The 25742-nt window shown below is 34.7% G+C and overlaps 1 protein-coding gene across 8 annotated transcripts in view; it reads left to right on the top strand.

Moving 5' to 3' along the window:
• Positions 1–25364, top strand: part of TBL1XR1 (TBL1X/Y related 1) — a 179368-nt gene extending 154004 nt beyond the window's left edge. For all 8 annotated transcript variants that reach the window (XM_086674752.1, XM_086674755.1, XM_086674758.1 and 5 more), the window contains 9 exons: positions 1963–2026; positions 2129–2226; positions 3706–3766; positions 11389–11510; positions 11651–11725; positions 14840–14967; positions 15730–15895; positions 19542–19643; positions 20510–25364. In XM_086674752.1, the coding sequence (XP_086530878.1) occupies positions 1963–2026; positions 2129–2226; positions 3706–3766; positions 11389–11510; positions 11651–11725; positions 14840–14967; positions 15730–15895; positions 19542–19643; positions 20510–20536 (843 nt within the window). In that variant the 3' untranslated portion in view covers positions 20537–25364. The remainder of the gene's footprint in view (positions 1–1962; positions 2027–2128; positions 2227–3705; positions 3767–11388; positions 11511–11650; positions 11726–14839; positions 14968–15729; positions 15896–19541; positions 19644–20509) is intronic.
• Positions 25365–25742: the final 378 nt, after the last annotated feature.

Raw genomic sequence — 25742 nt, 5'->3', positions numbered from 1 at the left:
CATTTTCACATACGTGATTAGCAGCTTCATTTGTTTCATGCCCATGATTAATTTGTGAAAAGTTAGCATTTTTACAGTTCTGTATCTTTTCCATGTTGCCTTTTTCTTTCTGCATTCATTTTTTACCTACCCTCCCTATTCTAAGAAACATCTTGGACTATTTCAGTATTACCAAGCATTTAATGGGGTTCGTGGTCCTTTCCTCAGCAAATGAACACCCTTTCCTCCTCTGGCCTCTGTTTGACAGCTTTTTGTGCAGCTTTCCAAAGGATCTTCCGAATCTCATTCCAATGAATGAGGTCTGTCTTTAAAAATGATTGCTCCAGCTAAAGTTTTCAGTTTCTTTGAAATTCTCCCAAAACTCATAGCTAACCTTTCTTTAGTGTTGTCTTCCAAAATTTCCAGCAATATATTTACCCTTTCCCTCCTGTGAAGTTAACAATTACAAAAATGAAAAGAGGTTTAGCATGTCACAGTATTGTTTGGTTGTAGGGTCAGGACTAAGAATTATCTTCTCAAATGGGACCTTATTTTTATATCTTAGGTCAGAGGTCTTATCGCCTTGATAATGCTATTGGGTTCAGAGGCCATATGTTAATGAAATTTACAGGTTATACTAAGGATGGTTAACAAATGGTTTGTTGAGCTTGGTGATTCTGAACTGCAAGTTACAGTTTTTAAAAGTGTGGACTTTTCAAACATGCATTATTCACTATGAACTTGAATCTTCCACTAAAAGGGGAAAATGTTATCCTTTAAAATATACTTTTCCTACTGTAGTGGTCCATGAGCTAAGACATTTGGGGACCAGTAGTTTAAAAGAAACTTCCCATTGTGTGGAGTCTGGAAATAAGCTTTTGCTGTTGGTTTCAACATGCTCCTTCTTCCTCAGATAGAACCATAGAGCCAATTCCTGGCAGGACTGAGTCTACAACCTCTAGAACCAGCATCTGTTTGTTTCTCACTTACCTGTACGTAACGTATGGTTTGAGAGGTCTGAAAAAAGGTGATTCTTGTTTTCAATTCCCTTTCCAAACACCATCAAGAAAGCACTTGAGCAAGGCAGGATTTCATTCTGTGTCTTCAGTAGTGTTTACTAATCCCAGTAATAGTCTGTTTCATGCACTCTGTAACTTGCACTTCCGTAGATCTGTCCTTCTGTTGTACCATTCATCAAGGTCAGACACAGCAAGGGAGTATAAGATTAGAGAATTGGTACGGATATCTCCTTGTGGTAAAGTAGTTCCAGGCAATTGTACTCACTTCATTAACTATAAAGTCAGCCTATGCTCTTTTCTGGCCTTTTTTTCCCCCCTTGTATTTATTTATTTATTTATTTATTTATTTATTTATTTATTTATTTATTTATTTAATAGGATCTCGTATTGGGAAAGAATTAACAAAGGAAAGAAACATTCAGTGATATTTAAGTATCTGGTCATCTGAAACAGCAGTGTTGTTTGGCTCACACACAATACAAGTTTCATTTAGACAGTAAAAGATTTAGAGGGAGGGCCATATAAAAACTTCTACTTATAACAAAATGTTTTAGCCAATTTTGCTTTTTACTGTTAAATCATTATTATATGATTTTGATGTCCTTCCCAGTCTACCACCCTACTCCCATCTTTCATCATGCGCACCTATGAGAATACTGGAGACCCTAGCACGCATAAAGGTAGTGATGGTCCTGCCTCAGAGTGCTTCCTGTCATTCTTGAGATTTGGATATAAGGCTCACACACTGACTGAATGCTGATTAAATAAATACTAGCTTCACAGCAATAAAGGGTGTTTTGTAGGTCTTTGGTAACATTCCCAAATAGGCAATTTGGGAATTGGCAAACAAATTTTGAGGCAGAGAATGTCAAGGATCTGCTATTTCTAAGGTTTAAATATGAAATAGTCTAATTAAATGCCCTTTTTGGATTATATAATTGAAGGAAATGTGTTTCTCTGACAGAGTGAAGGTACACTTCTAGCAACTGGTTCATACGATGGATTTGCCAGAATATGGACTAAAGATGGTAAATGAAGCATTTGTCTTTTCATATATTGTTGTTGATCTAAGTTTAAAGCTTGAAGTAATTTTAATGGGTTTTTTTGTTTGTTTGTTTTTTAAATATTAGGTAACCTTGCTAGCACCTTGGGGCAGCATAAAGGCCCTATATTTGCATTGAAGTGGAATAAGAAAGGAAATTTCATCCTAAGTGCTGGAGTAGACAAGGTAAAAGAACATTAAACTAAGTTTTATAAAGGTTAATGTGTTACAGAGTATAACCTAAAGTAGTATTTTCTTCTGCTAATCATATAAACAACAAAACATTCATATATGGGAAATTTCAGGTATGAATTTATGATGATAATAGAAATGCTCTTAGATTTTCTATCCACTTATTCCTGAATTTACTCATCAAAATGCCATTTATTTTATTTTTTTATCTTTGTGACCACGCCTCAGTTTTGGTGGAATTTGTGGGAATAATGAATGTCATACCTCCCATACTCTGCTTCCCTTCTCTTGTTTCTAGTTTATCTCAGCTATGAAAATAGCTCCGGAGTGATTCCATGAGAAATCTTAGAGCCAGTCTGTTAGCTGAACTATTAAACTCCTGGTGTTTAATTGAAAATGTAAGAAATGCAGGATCTTTCCAGCTTTTTTCACCTAGGTAGGCTGGAAAATATGGATAGGTTGAAAATACAGCCTTCTTGCTTTCATTTTCCTGGGTCAGCCCCTTTACCATACCTCCCAAGGTGAATATAGGTTTAAGATTATTTTAATCCAGGGGCACCTGGGTGGCTCAGTAGGTTAAGCATCTGACTTCATTCAGCTCAGGTCTGATCTCACTGTGAGTTCAACCCCCACGTCGGGCTCTTGTGCTGACACCTCAGAGTCTGGAGCCCACTTTGGATTCTGTGTCTCCCTGGCTCTCTGACCCTCACCCACTCGTGCTCTCTCTCTCTCTCTCTCTGTCTCAAAAAAAATAAAAGATTATTTTAATCCAGGAAAGTATATGATCATAGTTAACTGAATGAGTTGTCAGAAGTAGAGAGGAAAAAAAAAAAAAAGGAAGGAAAGTAAAGGAGGCCAGGAATAGGAGGGAAAAGTTCCATTAATAATCATTGCCACTGTATGATGCTTTACATCCCCAGAGTTACACTAGTAATGGGATGGTGTTTAAAGGAGTTCTGAACATATATCCACTCAGATTTATTTGTCATACTTGCATATACTATACAAGACGTTGTCTTCAATCCTGTCAAAATTCAAGCTGCCGTAATGTATAAATGTGAGCTTTAAAAATCTTAGTATTGAGAATTGGCTGATGACTTTATTAACCAAGAATTTGCCTCCTAATAGCTAAAAAGCTAGAAAAATTTTTTACACTAAATACGCTATTGCAGTTGAGTTTCTAAAGCATTGTAATATAATGTCTGGTATTTTGTAGACAGATAATAATTATTTGAAGTAAGCTGACTGATGAAAAATCACCAGGGGAAACTGAAACTACTTAATAGTCATTTTCCCCCCCACCAAAAAATGAAATATACTCTCGTACTATTGGGGATAAAATAAATGTTAAAAATTAAATTCACTTTGACATTTCCCATTGCTTTAACATAGTTAGGCATCTTATGTATGCATCTGTCATAAACACCTTTTAACATTACTCTTAATATATTTTCCTTTTCTTTTCTATCTTAGACTACAATTATTTGGGATGCACATACTGGTGAGGCCAAGCAGCAGTTTCCTTTTCATTCAGGTAAATCTTCACAATTTCCATGAGAACTGGAGCTTTCTTCTGTTTTTCTAATTAAACTTGTAAAAGGATATAATTTGCTTAAAATCTTGAAATATCAAATATCAATCTTGTTACTAGTCCTTTGAAGAGTTTGATGTTCCATGACTTTCAGATTGTTAATTGTCAGGGGATCATCAAACGTTTTCTGTGAAACTTACTGTTAAAAAAGCGTTTGCAGCCTAGTGCAATTAGATCGGTATTATTTAATGGTGAAAACATAGATTTTTTAATCAGGCGGTCTAAGTTTGAATGGCAGTTCCACCCCCACTTAACAAGCTTTAAGACTGAGGAAGTCATTTAAACTTTCTGAGCCTCATTTTCTCTATAAATGAAGGATTATAATTATACTTATTTGTTATGAGGATAAAACTAATGTTTAGGAAAATAATGTATAAACTCATACAAATTAAGGTGTTGTCATTTCTCATTTTGGACTCGTTTCTAAATCGGTCCTCCTGTGTACATGAAATTTAAAAAAATAGGTTTTCCAAGCATTGTTGGAACTTTGGTACTTTGGATGGATTTCTCTTCTAAAAAATAATTTGACATTTAAATACAGTAACTCTGAACTGACCTCTCCCACCTCCCACCCCCACCCCACCAACATTCTGTGCTCCTACCTCCTTGATACATAGCCATGCACCAGGTATACAACTTGATGACTGGACACAGCTGGATTTTAGTACCAGCTCTCCCTGGCTTTGTGCTTTTCTCAGGGAGTTTCCTGATGATAATTACTAATATTAAACAAGATGCCTAATAACTACAGTTGACCCTTGTTAACAACACAGGTTTGAACTGTGCAGGTCCACTTATATACGTGTTTTTGGTTTTTTTTGTTTTTTTTCCCAGTAAATACAGTTGCCATACTGTAAATTTATTTTCTTTTTTATTATTATTTTCTTAGCATTTTCTTCTCTCTAGCTTACTTTTTATTCTAAGAATACAGTATAAAATTCATACAACATACAAAATACGTGTTAATTGACTGTTTATATTAATTGATAAGGCCTTTGGTCAACAATTAGGCTATTAGTAGTTAGGTTTTGGAAAAGTCAAAAGTTACATGAGGATTTTCAACCGCATGTGGAGGGGGTAGGTCAGGCCCCTAACCCCTGTGTGGTTCAAGGGTCAGCTGTATTAGAACAGTAGTGTTACTATTTTACTTGATTTAACTGCTGCTTTGATGATTTTGTTGTGATTGGGAAGAGTTTTGTTTTGAAAGGTAACTGAAGGTAACTGGTTATTTTCAAATCTTTGGTGACATCCTTTTCACACATAGCCAGTAGCACAGCATCGCCTTTAAAATTAAAACAGCTTCTGACATTTTGGCTTTTTGTCTTTTCTATTTAGTGTGATTAAACAAGCTAAATAAGGTACAAAAATGACTGTTCTGTAGTACCTAGGTAACATAATTTTGCAAGCATCATTTTAAACAATTCAGCTTGATTAAAGCTTACCACATTTACACATCAGTTTTTGTTTACTTGTTTTACTTCCTTTTCACCTTTGTTTCTAATCTTCACCCAGATAGATTTCTCTTAGGCCTCTGGCTCTTCCACCTAAAAGTTTCTCCTGCCTCCTAAGAGTGATGAAAAGTTGAAATAAGTTAAGTGTTTGGTACTGTTACTAGCTACTCTGTAACCTAAACCACCTTTGTGTTAGAGATGGTGCCCTTAGTAGTGTAGTATACATGATTCCCTTCAGTCCTGGCTACAACCTGATGAGGTAGGTGGCATTGAAGTCATTTTACAAGTTAAATAGGCTTTTTACCCATGATATTCTTTCTTGCCATGCATTTTTGTCTTTTTAAACAGCTTTATTGAAGTATAATTGTCATAAAATGAGCTATACACATTTAAAGTGTGCAATTTGATATGTTTTGACATATGCATATACCATTGAAACCATCACCATTCTTCAGATAATGAATACACCTGTTAGTTTCGGAAGTTTTCTCCTGCACCTTTGTGATCTCTCCCCTCTATGCCCAGACAAAGCCACTCATGGCCTTTCTTCACCACATGTTAGTTTACATTATGTAAACGGAATCACACCGTATGTATTCTCTTTTCATCTGGCTTCTTTCCCTCTGTATAATTGTTTTGCATTCCCTTCAGTTGATGATTGATATTCCATTGTATGGATACACCACAGTTTATCCATTTACCTGTTGAAGCAAATTTGGGTTGTTTCCAATTTTTTGGGCTACATAAATAAAACTGCCATCAATATTCATGTGCAGATCTTATGTGGACTCATGCTTTCATTTATTCCATGTAAATATCTAAGAATAGAAAAGCTAGATCATACAGGAAGTTATATGTTTAACTTGTTAATAAACAGCTGAACTGGTTTTCCAAAGTTTACATTTTCCAAACTGGTTTACATTTGCACCAGAGGTGGATATTCTAGTCCCTCCATGTCCTTGCAGCACTTGATAAGTGGTCAGTGTCATTAATTGGAGCCACTCTAATCGGTGGGTATTGGTATTCCACTGTGGCTTAGTTTGCATTTTCTAACGACTAATGATGTTGAGCATCTTGTCATGTACTGTTTACTATCTGTAGATCTTATTTGGTGAAGTGTCTGTTCAAATCTTTGGACCTTTAATTTATTGTTTTCTTATTACTGAGTGTTGTGAGTTCTTTATTCTGGGAACAAGTTTATCAGGTATTTACAAATGCTGTCTTGGAGTCTGTGGCTTCATTTTGCATTGTTTTAATAGTGTCCCTCTGTGCCAACTCTACTTCAAACAAAACCAAACCAAACAAAATGTCCCTCGAAGATCAGGAGTTACTAATGTTGATGAATTTCATAAATTATTTATTCTTTTATGTATCAGGCTTTCAGTGTCTGTCTAATTTGCTTTTTGTTTGCTTGATGTGGAAGTTAAGGTCACTGATTTGTGACCTTTCTGCTTTTCTGATATGGATATTTAGTGCTATAAATTTACTTCTGACTACTAATTAGTGACATCTCTGTCTGCATAGCTCTCTCTTCCAGTAATGTCCTATGAATTCCAGCTATCTTGGTCTCCCCAGATTCTCAGCTTTATCTTCAGCTCAGGAATTGCATTGATCTCTGCCTAGAGAGATTCCTCTTTCCTTTGCCAAGACTTGGACACCACCACCCCCCCCCCCCCCCCCCACTGACCCCGTCCCTAATTTATGAGCTTGGGCAATTTTTTAAGAGCACATTGGTGGTTGGTTTGCATTTTGTTAGGAACCACTGTCTTTCATTGCTTGAAGTCTGGTGTCTTAAATTGTTATTTCACATATTTTGTTCTGGTCGTTGGGCAGGAGGTAAATTTTGTCACTATTACTCCATCTTGACCAGAAATAGAAGTCTACCATGCTTTTTAAGTTACCATATTTTAATTGCTGTGCTAAATTTTCTCAATATACACTTTTGCATAAAACATAAATCATGATTACAGATGAGTTGTGATGAGTGACCATTTCATACCCATTAATATGGCTATAAAAAGTAATAATGTTCATGAGGGGGTGGAGAAATCAAGGCCCTGATACTTTACTAGTAGGTTTGTAAAATGGTACAGTCACTGTGGCAAGCAGTACAACAGTTCCTCAAGAAACTAAACATATAATTACCATGTTATGATCCAGCAATTCTGCACCTAGGTATATCTCCAAAAGAATTGAAAGCAGACACTTGAACAGATTCTTGTATGTCAGTGTTCATAGCAGTATAGCAATAGTAGCCAATAGGTTGAAACAACCCAATGTCCAACAGATGAATGGGTAAACAAAATATGGTCTATACATACAATGGGTTATTATTCAGCCATAAAAAGGAAAGAAATTCTGAAACATGCTACATTAGTGAATCTCACACATGTGCTCAGTGAAATAAAGCAGACACATAGGGTCAAATCATATGATTGTACTTATAGTAAATATCTAGAATAGAAAAATTCATAGAGACAAAAAGTAAAAGATTAGAAGTTCTCAGGAGTGGTGGGAGGGAGAAATAGGGAATTATTGCTTGATGGCTACAGAGTTTCTGTTTGGGATGATGAAAAAGTTTTGGAAATAGTGGTGATGGTTGCACAACCTTGTGAATGTAATACTACTGATTGTACACTTAATAAATGACAAATTTTATGTTAAATATGACCACAATATATCAAAATTAATAATAAAATATACCAAAACCCATTGAATTGTACACTTTAAATGGATAAATTTTATGGTATGTGATTTATATATTAATAAAGCTGTTTCTAAAAAATGCAAATGAATAATAAAAGCCTTTCTCTCCTTACTGCATAGGTTTGGGTCATTCATTACGTTTTTAAATTACGAAGGATGGAGGGAGTAACAAAAATATACCAAATTGCAGAAGACGAAAATTAGAATCTTAGCTCCAAGATTTTAAAGGGTTGTGTAACCCTAGTCAAATTAATTAACTTTTCTTTATCCCTTTTATCATACGTAAAATGAGACCAGTATTAGCAAACACACCTCTCACATATCACTTACAGAAAAATGCATTTTATTAGAGTTGCATTTCTGTTTTTTTTTTTTTTTTTAATTTCTTTATTAGTTTCTATACCCAACAAGGGCTCAAACTCATGACCCCGAGATCAAGAATTGTATGCTCCTCCGACTAAGCCAGCCAGGAGCCCAGTAGAGCTGCATTTCTATCCTAAAGAATTGGCATTACCTAGACTCATTTTAGGAATAAATACAAAGTAAGGAACTATGTGTTCTTAGATTACACCCAATTTTGTAACTATTGTATTCTATGAGCTAGGCATATCACAAAGCATAAATCCTACAACTCACGTCGCAGCATTCCCCAGCTTCCCCCAATTACCTTCACCTGGCCATACAGTTTCTTTTTGTTTTGTTCTGAACCTAATGGTATACTTATTTGAATGCCACTTCTTATTTTGTCAGCCTCCTATCTCCTGTTTTGCAGATGGCTTTGCATAGAAATAACATCCTGGTGCATCATGACAGATACTTGGCATTCTTTATAGAATTTTATTATACTTTTAATTGTTTTCTAAGTTTATTAGACTTTTCAGGCCCGTTTTCCCCTGTCACTCAACATTAGGACAAATTATTTATCAAAGAAGCAGTTTGTTAAAATTATTTTTCAAATGATATCTTCTGTGATAATATTTATTGTCAAAATGAAAGTGTAGTAGGTACTGAGTCAAATTCCTGACGTGAAAACAGAGTCTAAACCAGATACCAAGAAAGGGAATTTAATACAAGGAAATAGTTAGAAAGGTGTTGGAAGAGTGAAAAACAGGAATGTTTACTAACTCAGAGTGTAACAACTGCAGAAAACCTAAGACTATAGAGAAGGCAGGATCTCACTGCCCAGTGGGAATTAGAACTGTTAAAAAAAAACAAAACAAAACAACGATCTGGCAAGAATAGGCACCTTGGAGTGAGTAATCGTTACCACTGCCAGAGACCCAACCTTGAAAGAGAGAGAACAAAATTGTCTGTCTTCTCTGTCTTGACCATGATCTCTTGACGGTGTCCTCCACCGTATGAACCCATCTGGAAACCAGTAGGCACAGGAGTCTGGGATATGTAATTTGGAAGAGTCCACCCTCTGCGTGTAGAGTATAGCAGGACAGAGTGTGTTACGAATGGCCCTGAGAGTAACCAGACAACGACCAGGACAGTCATCCACATGCTTTAAGATGATGTGATGCATAGACTAGCAGCAGAGCTCATATGTAGTGCTGATCAAAGTTGGATATACTTTGGATCATAGTACTGATCAAAGTATTTTTTGTTGCTGGCTGATTTAAGTTGGATTCTCCTGGAAGCAGACCTTGAGCAAGGGATTTGAGTGAAGTGCTTTATTAAGAAAACACTCTCAGGAGAAACAAATGAGGAATTATAGAGAACAGAAAGGGAAAGCAGGAGGGGAACCACGGAAGAAGGGAGCATTTTCTGGAAAAGAGGGCCTGGCTTTAGCCTAATCCAGCCTAGGCTTTGAATTGTTTGTTACACCTTGGAGTTTTCCATCTTGAACCATATACTAGATTTTTTTTCTTTTTAATGTCTTGCTGTAGTTGCTCAAAATTCTCCATTTTGAGTCATAAATGCTTTAATTCTTCTTTCTTTTTGCTGTTCTTTTCCATAGTTGTAAGCTCTTACACATGATGTATTCCTTGGCCTATCAGTTTAACAGTGCTCAAAACACCTATTTATAATATGCTCAGTATAAAAATAGCCATTTACTATTATGTGTAGATACATACAATGAGGAAGTGGCTTTCACCCTCCCCCCCCCCCATAGGTACCAGTTTTGACCTACTTTATTAAATACTTTATATCTCTAGTAATGGGCATACACAGCTTAACTTCAACTTTCCTATTTTTCTCCTTGTCTCTAAGTGCTTGCTCTAAATGGTAAACTTGTTCTGTGAAGGGCAAGAAAGGAACTTTTTTAGGCTTTATAAGCTGTCAAATTTCTGTTGCAGCCAGTTGAGTCTGCCCTTGTAGTGCAAAGCAGCCATGGGTCATAAGTAACCAAATGAACTTAGCTAGATTTTAATAAAATTTTATTATAAGGACACTAAAATCTGAGTTTTCTATGATTTTTATATTCATAGGTCTTCTTTTGATCATGTGTCACCTTTTAATCTCTACACCCAGCCAAATGAAATGTAAAAACTACTCTTGGTTAATGGTCATAGTGTGTCCCTACTGCTGTAAATCCATTGTTTTTTGTATGCTCCTATTGTTTAACCCAGTTACTTGCTATCATTACCTTAATCTGCATTACTAATTATAGAGAACCTTTGCACCTTGGAGCAGGGAGAAATGAAAAGAATGAATCTCCAATCACACAGAGCTAAAATAAGTATTAATAGCCGGCCAGCTTTGGGGCATCTGAGGTTTTAAATTCAATGATAACCATTTTAAGCAGTATTTGCCAAGAATCACTTAGAAGAAAATGTTCTTGCAATCATGTGCAATATTCCACTTATCAGTTGAGTGGATAATGGAAATTATGCAGTATAACATTTGTCTAACTTGTAATTTACAAAGTACTTTTCACACACATCATCTCACTTGATTCTCACAGTTTCCTTGTGTACTAAACTTAAAAGGCTTTATCCCCTTTTTTCAGATGAGGAAAATAGCACGAAAGCTTAATAAGTGACTTGTTTAGGGTACAACGGTTAGAGATTGGCAGAACCAAGCCTCCTTGTCCAGTGAAGACTCCAGAGAATTTTAGAAATAAAAGGAAGTAATGACATCACTTTTTATTTTTTACCAATGAGATCCCAAGAATCCAGGGCTAGTAGTTTATAGAGCAAGCTCTCAGGAATCCTAATCTGGTTAACCAGGTCAGTGTACTTGCTGTTAGGTTGTGTCTCACATCAAGACAACTAAACTGAAATTTATTAATATTTATGATACTTAGATACCATAATTTTTAAAAATATTATCTTAAAAACTATAGAGTAAAATGTTTAAGTTCCTATTAGCATGCTTAATGTCCAACCATGTTTAAGAGTAAAGCTGCTAGATTTCACTGCTTGTGGAATGAATGCAAACCTAGCCCTTTTTCCTTTTCAGCACCAGCACTGGATGTTGATTGGCAGAGCAACAACACCTTTGCTTCTTGTAGTACAGATATGTGCATTCATGTCTGTAAATTAGGACAAGACAGACCTATTAAAACATTCCAGGGACACACGGTGAGTAGCCATTTTTTTCCCCCCTTTAAAGTGGTTATGATGAATAAGTAATATTACAGAGTGGTTTTGAAATATGTTTAATATCCAAAGAGCAACCCAGTCCATAAAATGAAAATGTGAATATTTACTGTTACTTTTAGAATGAAGTAAATGCTATCAAATGGGACCCAACTGGCAATCTTCTGGCCTCCTGTTCTGATGACATGACTTTGAAGGTAATTCAGATAGTGGGGAGAAATGCACTGGGGGTGCCATGCAGCGTGGCTGCTCTGGGCATGGTAAGGTTGTTGAAGATGTCTCTCTTACAGTTCATTGAATGCTTAAACCTGGGTCAGGACTTACTCTTCTTTTTAATAGTTAATCACTGTTTTTTATTTTATTTTGTGTGAAATACTTTAAGTGTTTAAATATGGCGAATAAATTCTATTTAAAATAATGTGTGGGGGCTCATGGGTGGCTCAGTGGATTAAGCCTCCGACTCTTGATTTCAGCTCGGTAAGTGAGCCTAGTTGACATGGCCAACATCTGCAGCTTGACGTGAATTTATGTTTTTCTTGTCAATGTGACTAAAAGCAAAACTATCACCTTGCAGCTATGCACAGTCACATTTAGAGAAAAAAAGCATTTTGAGATAAAGAACAACCTAATACTAATCTCCAATATTAATGAAACTTTGAGCCCTTTCCTACAAAATACTAACTCTTGTGAAAATAAATTTATCCTTAACTTTGTAATGTCAATGGCTACAGGCGTGATGACCCTTACAGATGGGATAATCATGAAGGAAAACTGCTTTTCCTCCTGTGAACAGACTAAATGTAACCTTGGTAACCTGGTGGGTTTTTTTCGTTAAGTACCTGCTGTGTTTTTAGTTACACAATTTTTCTCAAGCCTGGGCTCCCTTGCAAACATTGCTAGTAAAAAGGCTTTTCTTAATGCTTTCGTCTCTGTGAACAGAGTATGGCGCAAAAGTGGAAATGAAAGAAGGCCAGTGGCTGGAGAGCCTACTGAGTTGCAGTTAGGAGTTTGAACTAGAAAGTGTTGGAGAGGTTTTTGTCCTAACAATAATAAAAGGTCAGAATTTTAAAGCAGAAACGAAATGGATCAATATTGTGTAGTAGAGCCAAATTCTGAGAACAAGGCACATGAGTTAGAATATCATGCAAAGCCTGAACAGTGATTTGAGCCGTGCAGATGGAGGTGGCAGGTGGGTCTTACGCTCAGAGAAGAACTCCAACCTTGATATAAAAATTTGGGAATTTTCTGCAGATGGGCGGTCATTCAAATCCAAGACATGGATGAAGCTGTGTAGTTAGAAAGTATAGAGTAAGAAAACAGGGAAACCTTGAAAACAAAAAGTCTTAAACTCCAATAATTACCCTCTCAAGAAGAATGAGCTTCTAGAAGGAAAAAACAAGAAGGAATGACCCAAATGGAAAGAGAGTGTTTAAAGAAGAATGTTGCAAGGGAGTGTGATGGATGGGAGTGGTTAACAGTAGCAATGCCATTGAAAGGTCAAATAAAATTAAGTTTTAAAACATTTGTGGGGTTTATTTACATGGAGTTGTAAATGTCTAGAATATAAAAACGTTTATATTTTGCTTTGTTATCTCTTACTAGTTACATGGCAGACATGTGAAGTGCACCTAATTTTTGTATGTTGTTGTCGTTGTTGTTGTTGGCAGTTGGGTTTGGTGTTGGTGTTTGGCAAGATGTTACTCCCTCCCCCAAGCCTTTATTGAATGATTTTGCCAGAAATGCTCTCAGTGTAGGTTTCTCTTAATTTTTGCTCAGTGCTAATATGACTTTTAAATCTATATACGTGTATGTTTTCAACTTAAGAAAGCCTCATTCTCACAATTTTAAATTTATTGCTTTGTTAACCTTTCATGGTTTGTTCTGTAGGAGTCATTTTCTAAACTTATGTTTTATTATGGTAAGAAAACTTAACATGAGATTTTTTTTAACAGATTTTTGAGCATACGGTACAGTATTGTGCAGCGGATCTGTAGAGCTGAAATTTTACGCTTGTTAGTTAGCCATCCTTTTCCCCTCAGCCTTTAGCAACCACCATTCTTTTCCTTGCTTCTGTTGAGTTTGACTTTTTTAGATACCTCGTATAAATGGAATCATGCAGTATTTGTCCTTACAATTCATCCATATTGTTGTGTATTTCAGGATTTCCTTTTTTTTTTTTTTAAGGCTGAATGACAAATACTCCATTGTATGTATATACCACTTTTTATTTAACCATTCATCTATTGATGGGCACTTAGGTTGTTTCCTTAGCTTGGCTTTTTAATATTGCAATGAACAGCAAGTACAGATGTATTTTTGAGATCCTGATATCAGTTCTTTTGGATAAATACCCAGAGGTAGGATCACTGGATCGTATGGTAGTTCTATTTTTATTTTTTTGAAGAATCATCATACTTTTTTTCATAGTGGCTGTAACATTTTGCATTCCCACCAACAGTGTAACAGGGGATCTCATTTCTCCACATCTGTGATAATTTATTACCTTTTTTATTTTATGATAGCCATCCTAACAGGTGTGAAATGATATCTCATTGTTTTGATTTGCATTTCCCTTATGGCTAGTGACAATCTTTTCTTATACCTATTGGCCATTTGTATATCTTCTTGGAAGAAATGTCTACTCAAGTCATTTGCCCACTTTTAAATTGGATTGTTACAGTTTTTGCTGTTGAGTTATAGAAATTCCTTATATATTTTAAAAATTACCCTTTATCAGATATTTTTTCTCCCATTCTGTCAGTTTCCTTTTTCTTTATTGTTTCCTTTATTGCAGAGAAGCTTTTTAGTTTTGTATTTCCATTTGGCTTTTTGTTTTTGTTGCCTGTGCTTTGGTGTCATACATGAACCGTATTATTTGCAAGTTCTCTTTGCCCTTCTCTGTTACAAAGCATTTTCTGATTCTAAATTCTACGAGGAATTTATAATGTAGATCATTTATTTAAGGAACAGTGTTAAAACTAATGTCGTAAACATTTAGGATAATTGCCCAAGGGACTTACTCAATGTTGAAGTTTGTACTATCTGAAGTTCTCAGAGTTAATATCTAGAACTACAGTTAATTCATTCTTGAAGCCTCACAGTAGTGAACGTTTGGAAAGGACTTTAAGCTAATTTGTTATTTTTAAAAGAGTGATAAATACTACATTTTAATTTCTTTGCAAATATTCCCTTGAGCTCTAATCGTTGTTCTGGTTACACTATTTATAGTTTGGATTGGCAAAGTAGTATTATTGTAAATGTACCCTTTGTATGGGAAAATATAATTATATATTTTTTTCTTTTTTACTTAGATATGGAGTATGAAACAAGACAATTGTGTCCATGATTTGCAAGCACATAATAAAGAAATTTATACTATCAAATGGAGTCCAACAGGGCCAGGGACAAACAATCCAAATGCCAACCTTATGTTAGCAAGGTAATATTTCTGTTTTACTCCTCCTTTTATGAGTCTGCCACAAAAAAAGCTAATACATATGACAAAGTTAGGAAAGAGTTCATGAAATGGGATCGTATCCTGCAGGAATAATTTTTTGATGGAAACCTTTAAACCCAGAGTTTTATTCCTATTTCAGACCATAATGGATTTTAATATCTGGAGTTATCAAATATTTACTGATGATAATTAAGTATTAATTAAAACCCAAGTAATTGAGGTATAGTGCAATAACATTTCTTCAGCATAAAAAAAAAGATAAAGTTAAAAATATTGTCAATACATTGTTCAGAACTATGGATCAATCAATGTAATTATTTAAAGAGGAAGGGAAAAGAAAAAAATTAGTAAAAAAAAAAAAAGTGCTTGTGCAGCTCAGTCGGTTAGCTCAGGTCTTGATCTCAGGATTGTGGGTTGAAGCCCCACATTGAACTCCATGGTGGGCATGGAGCCTATGTAAAAAAAAGAGAGAGAAGAAGGGAAAGGAATATGGTGAATTTAGCTCATTTTGTTTTTCAGTTTAGAGACTTGGAGATGCCCGTAAGCTGCCTTTTCTCCTGTTGTAGCTTTGCTTCCGCAACACTTTCCTCCTAATAGCCAATCTGGTCTCATAAGGAATTTGTGTCTAGCTACTAGGAATGACTGTGTGATTTGTGTCTAGCTACTAGGAATGATTCTAGATTGTGGGTGGGACTTCGGTATATTTCATTATTTTTAAAATTGTTTTGTTTCCTCCTTTGTCAGTGCATCCTTCGATTCTACTGTTAGATTATGGGATGTAGACCGAGGAATTTGCATCCATACATTGACAAAACACCAAGAGCCTGTGTACAGTGTGGCTTTCAGTCCTGATGGCAGGTACCTGGCAAGCGGTTCTTTTGATAAATGTGTGCACATCTGGAACACACAGGTATGTCTTAGTTATTGAAATCATCACATTGTTTCATAGGTACTAATAAGCATTTGCCTGTATAAATACTCTTCTCTCCTTTGGTTGTCATTCCTTTTGTGACATTAGTTCAATTCTTAGTTTCTAGATGAGTACCTTTTTTGAATTTACAAAGACTAAAATCAGTTGAAGTTATATTTTCCTGATATAGACCAGAATTTAGAAATAAATTTAGATTGTATTATTTTTTCCTCAACAGGTTGCAGACATGAAATGTGAGCATTTAAGATACGTGTTTATATAAGTGATATAATTTCTTTATTTTCATAATGTTTTAAAATGTTTCATTTTTGAGAGAGCATGAGGACCTGCGGGTGGGCAGAGAGAGGGATACCGAGGATCCAGGGCAGGCTCCACTCTGACAGCAGAGAGCCAGACACGGGGCTGGAACTCACCAACTGTGAGATCATGACCTGAGCTGAAGTCTTGACATTTAACTGACTAAACCACCCAGACACCCTAATTTCTTTATTTTCTAAAAGAATTGTCTTTGAAGGAGCTATATGTGAGCAGTTAATAAAATGTATTAAAGGATAAGATTGTATGGCTGAACACAATGACTTATCAGAAATAAATTTAAAACTATACTATCTTTGGGTACCTGGATAACTTAGTCAGTTGAGTTGAACATCAGACTCTTGATTTTAGCCCAGTTCATGATCCTAGGATCATGGGATGAAGCCCTACATCAGGTTTGCACTGGCGGGGCTTGTGCTGGCTGTGGAGCCTGGTTGAGATTTTCTCTCTCTCCCTCTCCCCCACTTTTGTGTGCTCTCTCTCTCTTTCTCTCTCTCTCTCTCTCTCTCTTTTAAAAACAACAACAACAGAAAACTACCTTTGTAGGGACAGTACTTTATACAAAGGCTATCTTTGTAGGGACAGTACTTTATAGAGATCCTTTCCTAAAAATGGAGAAAACAGCCAGTTGCTCTAATTTTTTCATTTTCTCACCTTTTTAGTGTTTATGCTCCATGTACTGTTTTTTTTAATAGCAGTCACTTGACTCTCTCCCCCATCCTCCCACCTTCTTCCCCACCAATCAGTGATCACCTCTTAAATGGTCATAGCACACCGTAGTAAGTTATTGTGGGCTGTGCTCTTTGTGTAGCTGATCATCATAGTTGGTCAAACTATTTTTGCATAAATCATCAATTTCAAGTATCATTTTTAATTAAGTTATACATTCACATGGTCCCCTCAAAACACTAAAAAGGTATACACTGAAAAGTCTTGCTCCCATTTTCTTCTTGATCCCCTATAAGTAACTTCCTGAATTTGTTTAGGAATAAAAGTGTTGATTCCTTCATTTTTATGCTCTATTTTATTTTTTCATTTGGATTTTTAACTGCCTTCGAATTGATTTTTATATGTATGATGTGAGGTAGAGATCTAATTTTAATATCTAATGGATAACCAGTTGTCTCAATACTGTTTAACCCTTTGCTATCTCATAATGCCATTTCTTTCATATACCAAGTTCTCATTGTGGTTTGTTTATAGATTCTCCACTGATAGACATTTGTATTCGTATATACCTGCATCATTAGCATACTTTTAATAAGTAACTTTATAAATTTCCTCTCATTAAGTCTTCTTTTTTCCCATCATTAAGGTCTTATAAGTTCTTTATGAAGATCTTATGTTTTCTTAATTTATTCTGAAGTGCCTTGTGGATATTATTATTAACCATGAATGGCATCTTTTTAAAAATATGTTCCTTTTACTTACTGGTTGTTGCTTGTGTTTGGAACATTAGGACTTTTGACACATTGAGACTGAATTCATCCACTTCTCTGCACTCTCTTGTTAGTTCTAATTGTTTCCCGTTGGTTTTTGCTGCAAGTTAGTATTTTTGTTGTGATTGAATAGCAGAGACTTTCTAAAAGTAATCCATAGATAATTTGCCTGTTGTATACATTTTCAGTCCCTTATTTACTCTATTATGAGAAAATCAGTTTAAATGAAATTTGGGTATGGAAGTATATGATTCTAATGGAAGATACTGATAGGCTCTTAGGGGCATTTGAGTAGCTGTCCATACTGTTTAGATGTATCACAACTGCGTATCAAAAAATGTCAGTTTACTTTTTTCTTTTTAGTTTGAAAATAGTAAAATGCATCTGGTAAGTTTCTAGAGGATGACTTTCTCCTGCACTTGTCATAAATAAATCAAGTTTTTTTCTTTCCTCATTTGGATTATCATCCATATGATCTGTTACCTAAGCATTTCACAGATAAATTATTGAAGTCTGGTTTGAACATATATACAGATTTGAGTAGTGCTGATGATCCATTGGTCTTTGTGAATATTAAAGCTCTAGCTTGTTGACTATGCTGTTTTGGTTCAGTTATAGCTTACTCTGAGCTTAGAGATTGGGAAGTGCTTTTGAAAGAAAGCTGTTTTTTTTTTAAACCCCAAATTTACTGTCCTATAGGTTTTACTTTCTCTCATCAAAAGATTTTAGATTTTGTTGGTGCCACTCCTTTCTCCTAATTAACCATGGAAGTAAGCTCAAGACTTACTATGCTTACACTTGTTCATTAATCTTTTAAATTTTGAGAAACTTTAAGTAGGGTTAAAAAGAACAGTTGAACCTTCCAAATGTGATCAGCTGTAGCAGTGCACCTGTGGTTACTTTAATATTAGCAGACGGACTTTGAAGAGGAAAGCAAAGGAAAACAGTCTCAATGATTAAGTTAGGGTTGGCTGCCTAAGAAGGTATTTACAAGGCCTTGCTGCCATGTTGTTTTTATTTAGATCTGCTGCCTTTAGTTTGACCTTTTTTGGTTATCGTAAAACTGAGAGATACTTTTCTGCTTTGTCAGGGCAGAACATCAGAACCATAGTTTTCATTGTTTTCCAATTTCTCACAGCAGAACCTCTGTCTTTGCCTTGGTTAATGACTGGTTTCCTAGGAGAATAGATTTTTTTACTGAATTTTAAGTATTCAGTGGGGCAGCTACATGATTTTGGTTTCTTTTTTTTTTTTTTTTTTCCCTTAAATTTCTAACCTCTTTCAGGAGTAATGGACGTGTATTCCTTCAGCTTCTTTTATATCTCCCCTAGCTTAGGGGCTACTCAGTAAATATGGAGTAACAGACTTATACTGGAATTGTCTTTACCGGCTTATTTTACTTTCTCTTTAGGATGTTTTGTCAAAGAAATTCTGACTTAATTTTGTCTCTCTACATGTTGGCCAAACTCATGCATCCTTCAACAACAATAATTTATTTTAAGCCATACATTGAGTGTTTACTTATAGCTATTAACTGTATCAAAGAGGCCAAACATACCTTAGCTAAGAATGGTTATCAATACTGGAGAAACTGAATGTGTGTGTGTGTGTGTGTGTGAGAGAGAGAGAGAGAGAGACAGACAGACAGACAGACAGACATGTTGAGAGCAGGCAAGTGGTATCTTTTTATAGAAAGATCCTCATATCACATTTCTAGTGTTTCAAAACTTATATTTATTTTGGAGTCAAAGCTAAATTCTATTTCTGATTGCTAGAAATAAAGCCATGTAAGAGTAATATTTGTACCTCAATATTTGGATTTATAATAATATATGCTCTCATTTTTAAGAATCTGTTTTTCAATTTTTTAGACAGGTGCTCTAGTTCACAGCTATAGGGGAACAGGTGGAATTTTTGAAGTTTGCTGGAATGCAGCAGGAGACAAAGTTGGAGCCAGTGCATCAGATGGTTCAGTAAGTATAATGAAGTGTTTCCACGGGAATGGGTGTGTAAGCATAGTAAATAAATGTGGCTTATTGTGGTTGTGACTACAGAAGTCTTCTTTTCATAATGAATCTTGTGATAATGGTTTTGGTCCTTTTTACTGAAGGCTGTATATTTTTCATGTTTATTTCATTCAAATAATGTAAACAGAATTTAGGCTATGTTTGCCGAAAGAGTATCTTCATAATCAAGAAATGGACAGTTATTTTTAATATAAACCTTCGTTAGCAAAATTGAGCATAGAAGAATACCACTCTGAGAGAGATTTGAATTTTTAATGCCTATTTCTACCTTGTCTTCCTTGCAGAAGAGTGTTGGTGGCCCAGGGAAGGGGGAGTAGAGGCAGTTGAGTCCTGCATTGAGGAATGTGTGATACTGAGAGACTTTCAGGATGAGGTTGGCCAACTCTTTATAGAAATATTAGTTGTGGCTTCGAAAGCTCTGAAAGCAAAAGGAGGATACAGACGATATTAGCCATTAGCTGCTTTCTGAAGCTATAGCTTTATATAACCTAAGGTATCTTTCATTCCTGTCTAAGAGATAGAAAATGGTCTATTTTGAGCATATTTTTTCTACTTTTTAATTAACAGTAGATCTTCAAAATTTAAGCCACGTTCTTTCTTGGTAGTAGTAGCCCATGGTTGTTGCCTCCATCTACTTAGACGATTTATCTGATTTCTGTTGGTTAAGTGCCCAGTGCCATGATTACTGTTGCTTTACCAGTTTTGTGAACTAGGAAGTAAAACTAGATTTCAAACTGTACTATTGAAACATTAAACTAAAACTGTACAATGAAATTCTTAACACACTGGTTGATTATTTTAATTTCTTACAGGTTTGTGTATTAGACCTTCGGAAATAGCGCTACTAGTTGGAAGCCATGGACCGACTATGAATGTGTACATAGCCAAAATGACTGTCCCTGACCCATGTACTGCTATAGTCCCACTTGAACCATGGCCAGTCCACTACAGCCAAATCTAAAAGAAATATATACATACAGTGTATATAAACAAAATTGCACCCTGAAGATGACAGAATTTTGTCACAGCTTGTGAATTCTGTTCACCAAGTGCTGGAATCTAATCTGCTGTGCCCCTAAAATAGCATTTAGAAGTTTTGGATATGAAAAACAGAAGAGAAAGAAATATGCGTTATAAAAGCAGCCCATATGTGTACCAGTTTTTGGATACTAATGACAGCCTTGTTTCTCCCCTTTGAATCAGAAGACACCATGGATTATATTCTTTTTTCCCTTCAGTAGTTGAGCAGTTTGTATGTACAGAGAAAATGGACTTACAAAAACTTGCAGCAGTAGTTTGTTCTTGCTTTTAAACTTTGTTTTCGGTTTAGTTTATGGATGCATGAAGTAAGGGAGTGAATCAGTTTCTTGTTTATATTTTTTTCACCTTTTAAACAAAAAATTCTTAAAAATATTTTAATGCATTCTTTTGAAGAGATAGATGTTTGGTACATTTTATGGCTCCCAGAGCATATATTCAATTGGTGCATGTTGTGGAAGGGGGAATTGGAAAGTGAATGAAAATATATGACTTTTGGTCATGTCAATCTGTAAGACACATCAGTAAAAGGATATTATGCTCTGTTGTTTTTTTTTTTGTTTGTTTGTTTTGTTTTGTTTTGTTTTGTTTTTGTTCTTTTTTTGGTGATGTGGCTTAAATGCAATAGTTTCTTTTTTGGGACATATTTCTGCCAATTAAAGACTAGAAGGGCACAATTTTTTTTAATACCATAGAGAAGATGCATAAAAAAAAATCTTCTGATGTTTTGTAGCCATAACTAAATTATGGTTAAAATGTGCACTATTGTGAAAAGGAGCAAAGTAGGTTTGGGGTTTTTTTTTTTGTTGTTGTTTGTTTATTTGTTTGTTTTGCTTTGTTTTTTAAGAGATTAAAATGTTTCTGGATAAGGATTAGCTTCTCAAAGTGTCCATCATTCTGTGTAGAAGCTGAAAAATGTAATGTAACCAAACTCCAGTATTAAAAATCTCTCATGTTGTTTTTCTTTATACAAAGCAAGATAACGGCATATAACACTGCCATTACATGGCAAAATGTTTGCTACCTTAGTTTAAAAACAATCTTTAAAACAAAAGACTTGCTTCAAGGTGTTTTTAAATAGCAGTGATTCAGAATTCAAAAAAGAAAGAAAAGTATAATTGCACTAACCTCCCTGCTGCTCCGATTCTGCATTCGTGGTACTTGTGACTACATTTTTTTCAAATACGGATAGATTTAAGCTGCTATTTTTTTTTTGTTTTGTTTTTCAGTAATCACTACTATATCATGTCTTTTACTCTGTTTATAATATCAAGTATTTTCTTAAAGATATAGGTATCAGAGCAAATCTCTTCTTACGCTCATGCAACTAAAAGCTAAAATACACAGAATTTGCAAATGAGAGCATTTGTTTATACGTGTGATCAACAGGGTTTGTCATGATTAATGTAAGTATCCACAAGTGTCAATTTTGAAGAGAATAGTTGTCAAATTTGTATCTCAAAAGATTATAATTAAGGGAGTTGCTTATTATTAAGCTTAGCAAATTTATAACACTATTTCTGTCACTAATTATTTTGAAGCCTTTACTACTAAAATTTTAATCTATGTTTTAAGTAGAAACTGATTTAACCCAAGTAATGCAGCTTTGATTTTTAGCATTTGTTGTTTTGCTATTTTTACAAAACAGCATTGATTGAAGCAAGTCTTGGTTTTACTAAGGTAGGATAGCATTTGCTATTGGTAAAGAGAATAAATACACTTAATTTCACAATACATTGTTATATGTACCCCAATTATTGTTAGTGGGGACTATGATACTGTAATAATATTTTTTAAAATTTACATCCAGAGAGGCAGTCATTCATGATGGTTTTGTGCCAGCTGTTTTTAGGGTTTTGGATCACATTATAGATATTTAGAACTATAACCCTGTGACTTATGTAGGAAACCTAATATGCTGAGTATCTGGCACTTGAAATCCTGCTTTTATTGCTAGAGGTCCACATCTGTGGTTAACCTCTGTTGTTGTTTTAAAAAAATAAATAAAAATTTAAAAATCTGTGCAATAATTTTTAAATGTGCTCCCAGGAATAGACACAAATGTTTTGAGTAGGTTTAAGCTGCATTTTCCTTTAGCGATGCATCTGTCAATTGCACTGAATTTAAATCTGAAAGTCAGAGGTGATTATTGATAGTACTTTTGTATTTTGATATGGACAATTTATTCATTTGCATACAGTTATTGACTTTTTTCCCCCAGCTGATTAAAAGTGATAGTCAAGAAGTTCTGCAGTATAGCTGCCAAAATAGACAGCTACATTTTTATGGTATTGTCATCTTTTCTTTTTTCTTTTTTTTTTTTTTTCCTTAATCTTTAGGTATTTTACTTAAGCATAATAGCCACGATAGGACATATTAAAAGATTATAAATACAGAGCTTTATTATCCTGAAGTCTTGGGTCTTTTAAGTATAAACTTTATCTGAAAGGTATCCATTTTGTAGGCTTGGGTTCTTTATGAGCATACAGTTGTTTATTTTTGCTGCTGTTCTCAACATCATCATTGCCTGCTGATGTGCCACCATGCTGCTCCAATAGACAAAAGTAAGATTGCCTTGAATTTGAGCAGTAACTTGATTGTAGGAGACCAAGTTTCACAGCCTGCAAAATTCTGTATTTGAGGTTCTTGGCTCATTTTTCCTTCCTTTTTTTTCTGAGAACTTACTCCTGAAGATCAACTGATTCCAATAGATTTTCTATCGGTATTCATTATATATCATTGTTGTATAAGCTACTGTAAGAAACGTATAAGGAAAAATAGAAAGGAAAACTTGAATGAATAGAATACTCATTGATTGAAGTAGAATAAAGAAAGAGCAGCTGTCACTCTTAAACTTCATAAAGGAATATCATTTTTCTTCTCCATGTAGGAAATCTGATACGTGCTTATATTTGTTCCAATCCCCATTTCTGTCATTGATCAGGTACCATCATTGACTTTAAATGACTTTTAGAAGTGGTAACTTTTAATTTCCTGATAGATATTAGAGTATATTGAATTCTGTTTTAATGAATAATTCTCTAGGTAAGTATGTTTTAGGATTAAACACCTTTTACAGATACTGAAAGTGCCTCCTTTTGTGGTGTAAAAAAACAAATTATGGTGCAAAAAGTAATTATTAGATTGAATTACATGAAGGTTTTTTGCTTTTTGACATAAAAATGTCAAGAGAAAGGCCAAAGATTTGTACTTTTTCACTTATAAAGCACTCCTTTTTTCCTTAAACTTCTTTCTGTCAAATTAGATTTAATGAGAGAGTACTATTTTTAAGGAGCTATCTGTTTATGTAGAATGATTTTGTTAAGAGTAATGTAAACTATTAACGCATAGAGGCCTGAAGAGGGGTATGCATTTTTGCTATTTAAAGGAATCACGAATGACTGTCCTTATGTGAGCAAAAATGTTCAATTTTACTAAGTAAGCAGAAAAACAAATCTCAAATGCAGTGCTGTTTACTCTTTTCAAAACCGTTTTCATTTTCTTAAGCACATTGTACATTTCTATAGAACCTGCATTTATTCTCACATGCTAAGGGTGGTACTTGCATTTGGTGAATTACTGTTGATTGTTTCCACAGAAATTCTATTTCAGTGGACCAACATTGTGGCATGGCAGCAAATGCCAACATTTTGGGGAATAGCAGCAAATCTACAAGAGACCCTGGTTGGTTTTTTTTGTTTGTTTGTTTTTGTTTGTTTTTCCTTCTGAATCAGCAGGGATGGAAGGAGGGTAGGGAAGTTATGAATTACTCCTTCCGGTAGTAGCTCTGAAGTGTCACATTCAATATCAATTTTTTTTTAACATGATTCTAGTTAAATGTAGAAGAGAGAGAAAAAGAGGAAGTGTTCACTTTTTTTAATACACTGATTTAGAAATTTGATGTCTTATATCAGTAGTTCTGAAGTATTAATAGCATTCTTTGTTTCTGCCTTTACGTTGACAATGTTGAAGCAGGGTGAATAGGGCATATTTTTTTTTTTTTTTTTTTTCTAGTAAGCTGTTTCACAATGTTTTCTTTGGCGTTTCTGGATAAGTTCAAGAAAACATTCTGCATGTTGTATCTAGTCTGATGTACTTATCCATCTCATTAAAAACAAACACAGACTGCATTCTGTAGCTCTGTAATCCCTAAATACAGAAGTAATTCTCTTCTTTCCTGACTTTGACATTGTAGCTATAATGTTCTAATTTTGATTTTTACAAATCCTTTGGGTCTAATTCTGTGAGCCTACCTATAGCACTGGATTAAAATGTCTGCATCATTTCTTTAGTTATCCAGTTAACTTTAAAACTGTTGTAAAAGTGTAAACCAGCCCATGACAGTTTTTTGTACATGTTAAAGAACTTTATTGTTCAGTTTTCATGATTATTGTGTAAGGAAGACTGATATAGATGTTCTATGCTGTCCTGGACCATGTTAATTACACTTCTGATGTATTTTGGTTCCACATCACAATGATTTGTCCCCAATGATCCTTTTATCCTTTCTAGGCACATTTTTTTTTGTTGTTGTTGTTGTTGCAGTTTCCCTTTGCATTGTATTGCTTTGACAACTGTAATTTGAATCAGATCTGAAAGAGGTCCAGAATAAAATATATTTTGATATTATGTTGGCTGTGTACATATATAAAACCTTTGATACCTATGTAGTTTGTATAGACTGTTTACTAGTCAAGTAAAGAGAGGGATGCTATTTCTTGTTTACAATTTCTTGTTTACATTTTAATTGCATTTACTCCTCCAATGTTCTATTGTAGAATAAACTTTTTTTGCTTTGAGTTAGCCTTCCTAACATATAACATGTCTATTCTCTCCCAAGCTGTTGTTATCAGTTGTAACAACTGCCATCAGAACCCAAACCACTGTTTTTCATAACTGTGTTGTTTTCTAAGCTATATGTTTTAAGCCCATAGATAAAATTACAAATTTTACTATTTTATTACTTCTCACAGGAGATGAAATTTTTTAAATGAAGGGATTATTTAC

This window comes from Puma concolor, chromosome C2 (assembly GCF_028749965.1).
Source record: "Puma concolor isolate L17-30 chromosome C2, mPumCon1.1.hap2, whole genome shotgun sequence".
Taxonomy (NCBI): domain Eukaryota; kingdom Metazoa; phylum Chordata; class Mammalia; order Carnivora; family Felidae; genus Puma; species Puma concolor.
The sequence above is the reverse complement of the archived record's forward strand: the minus strand, read 5'-3'. Positions and strand labels throughout refer to the sequence as shown.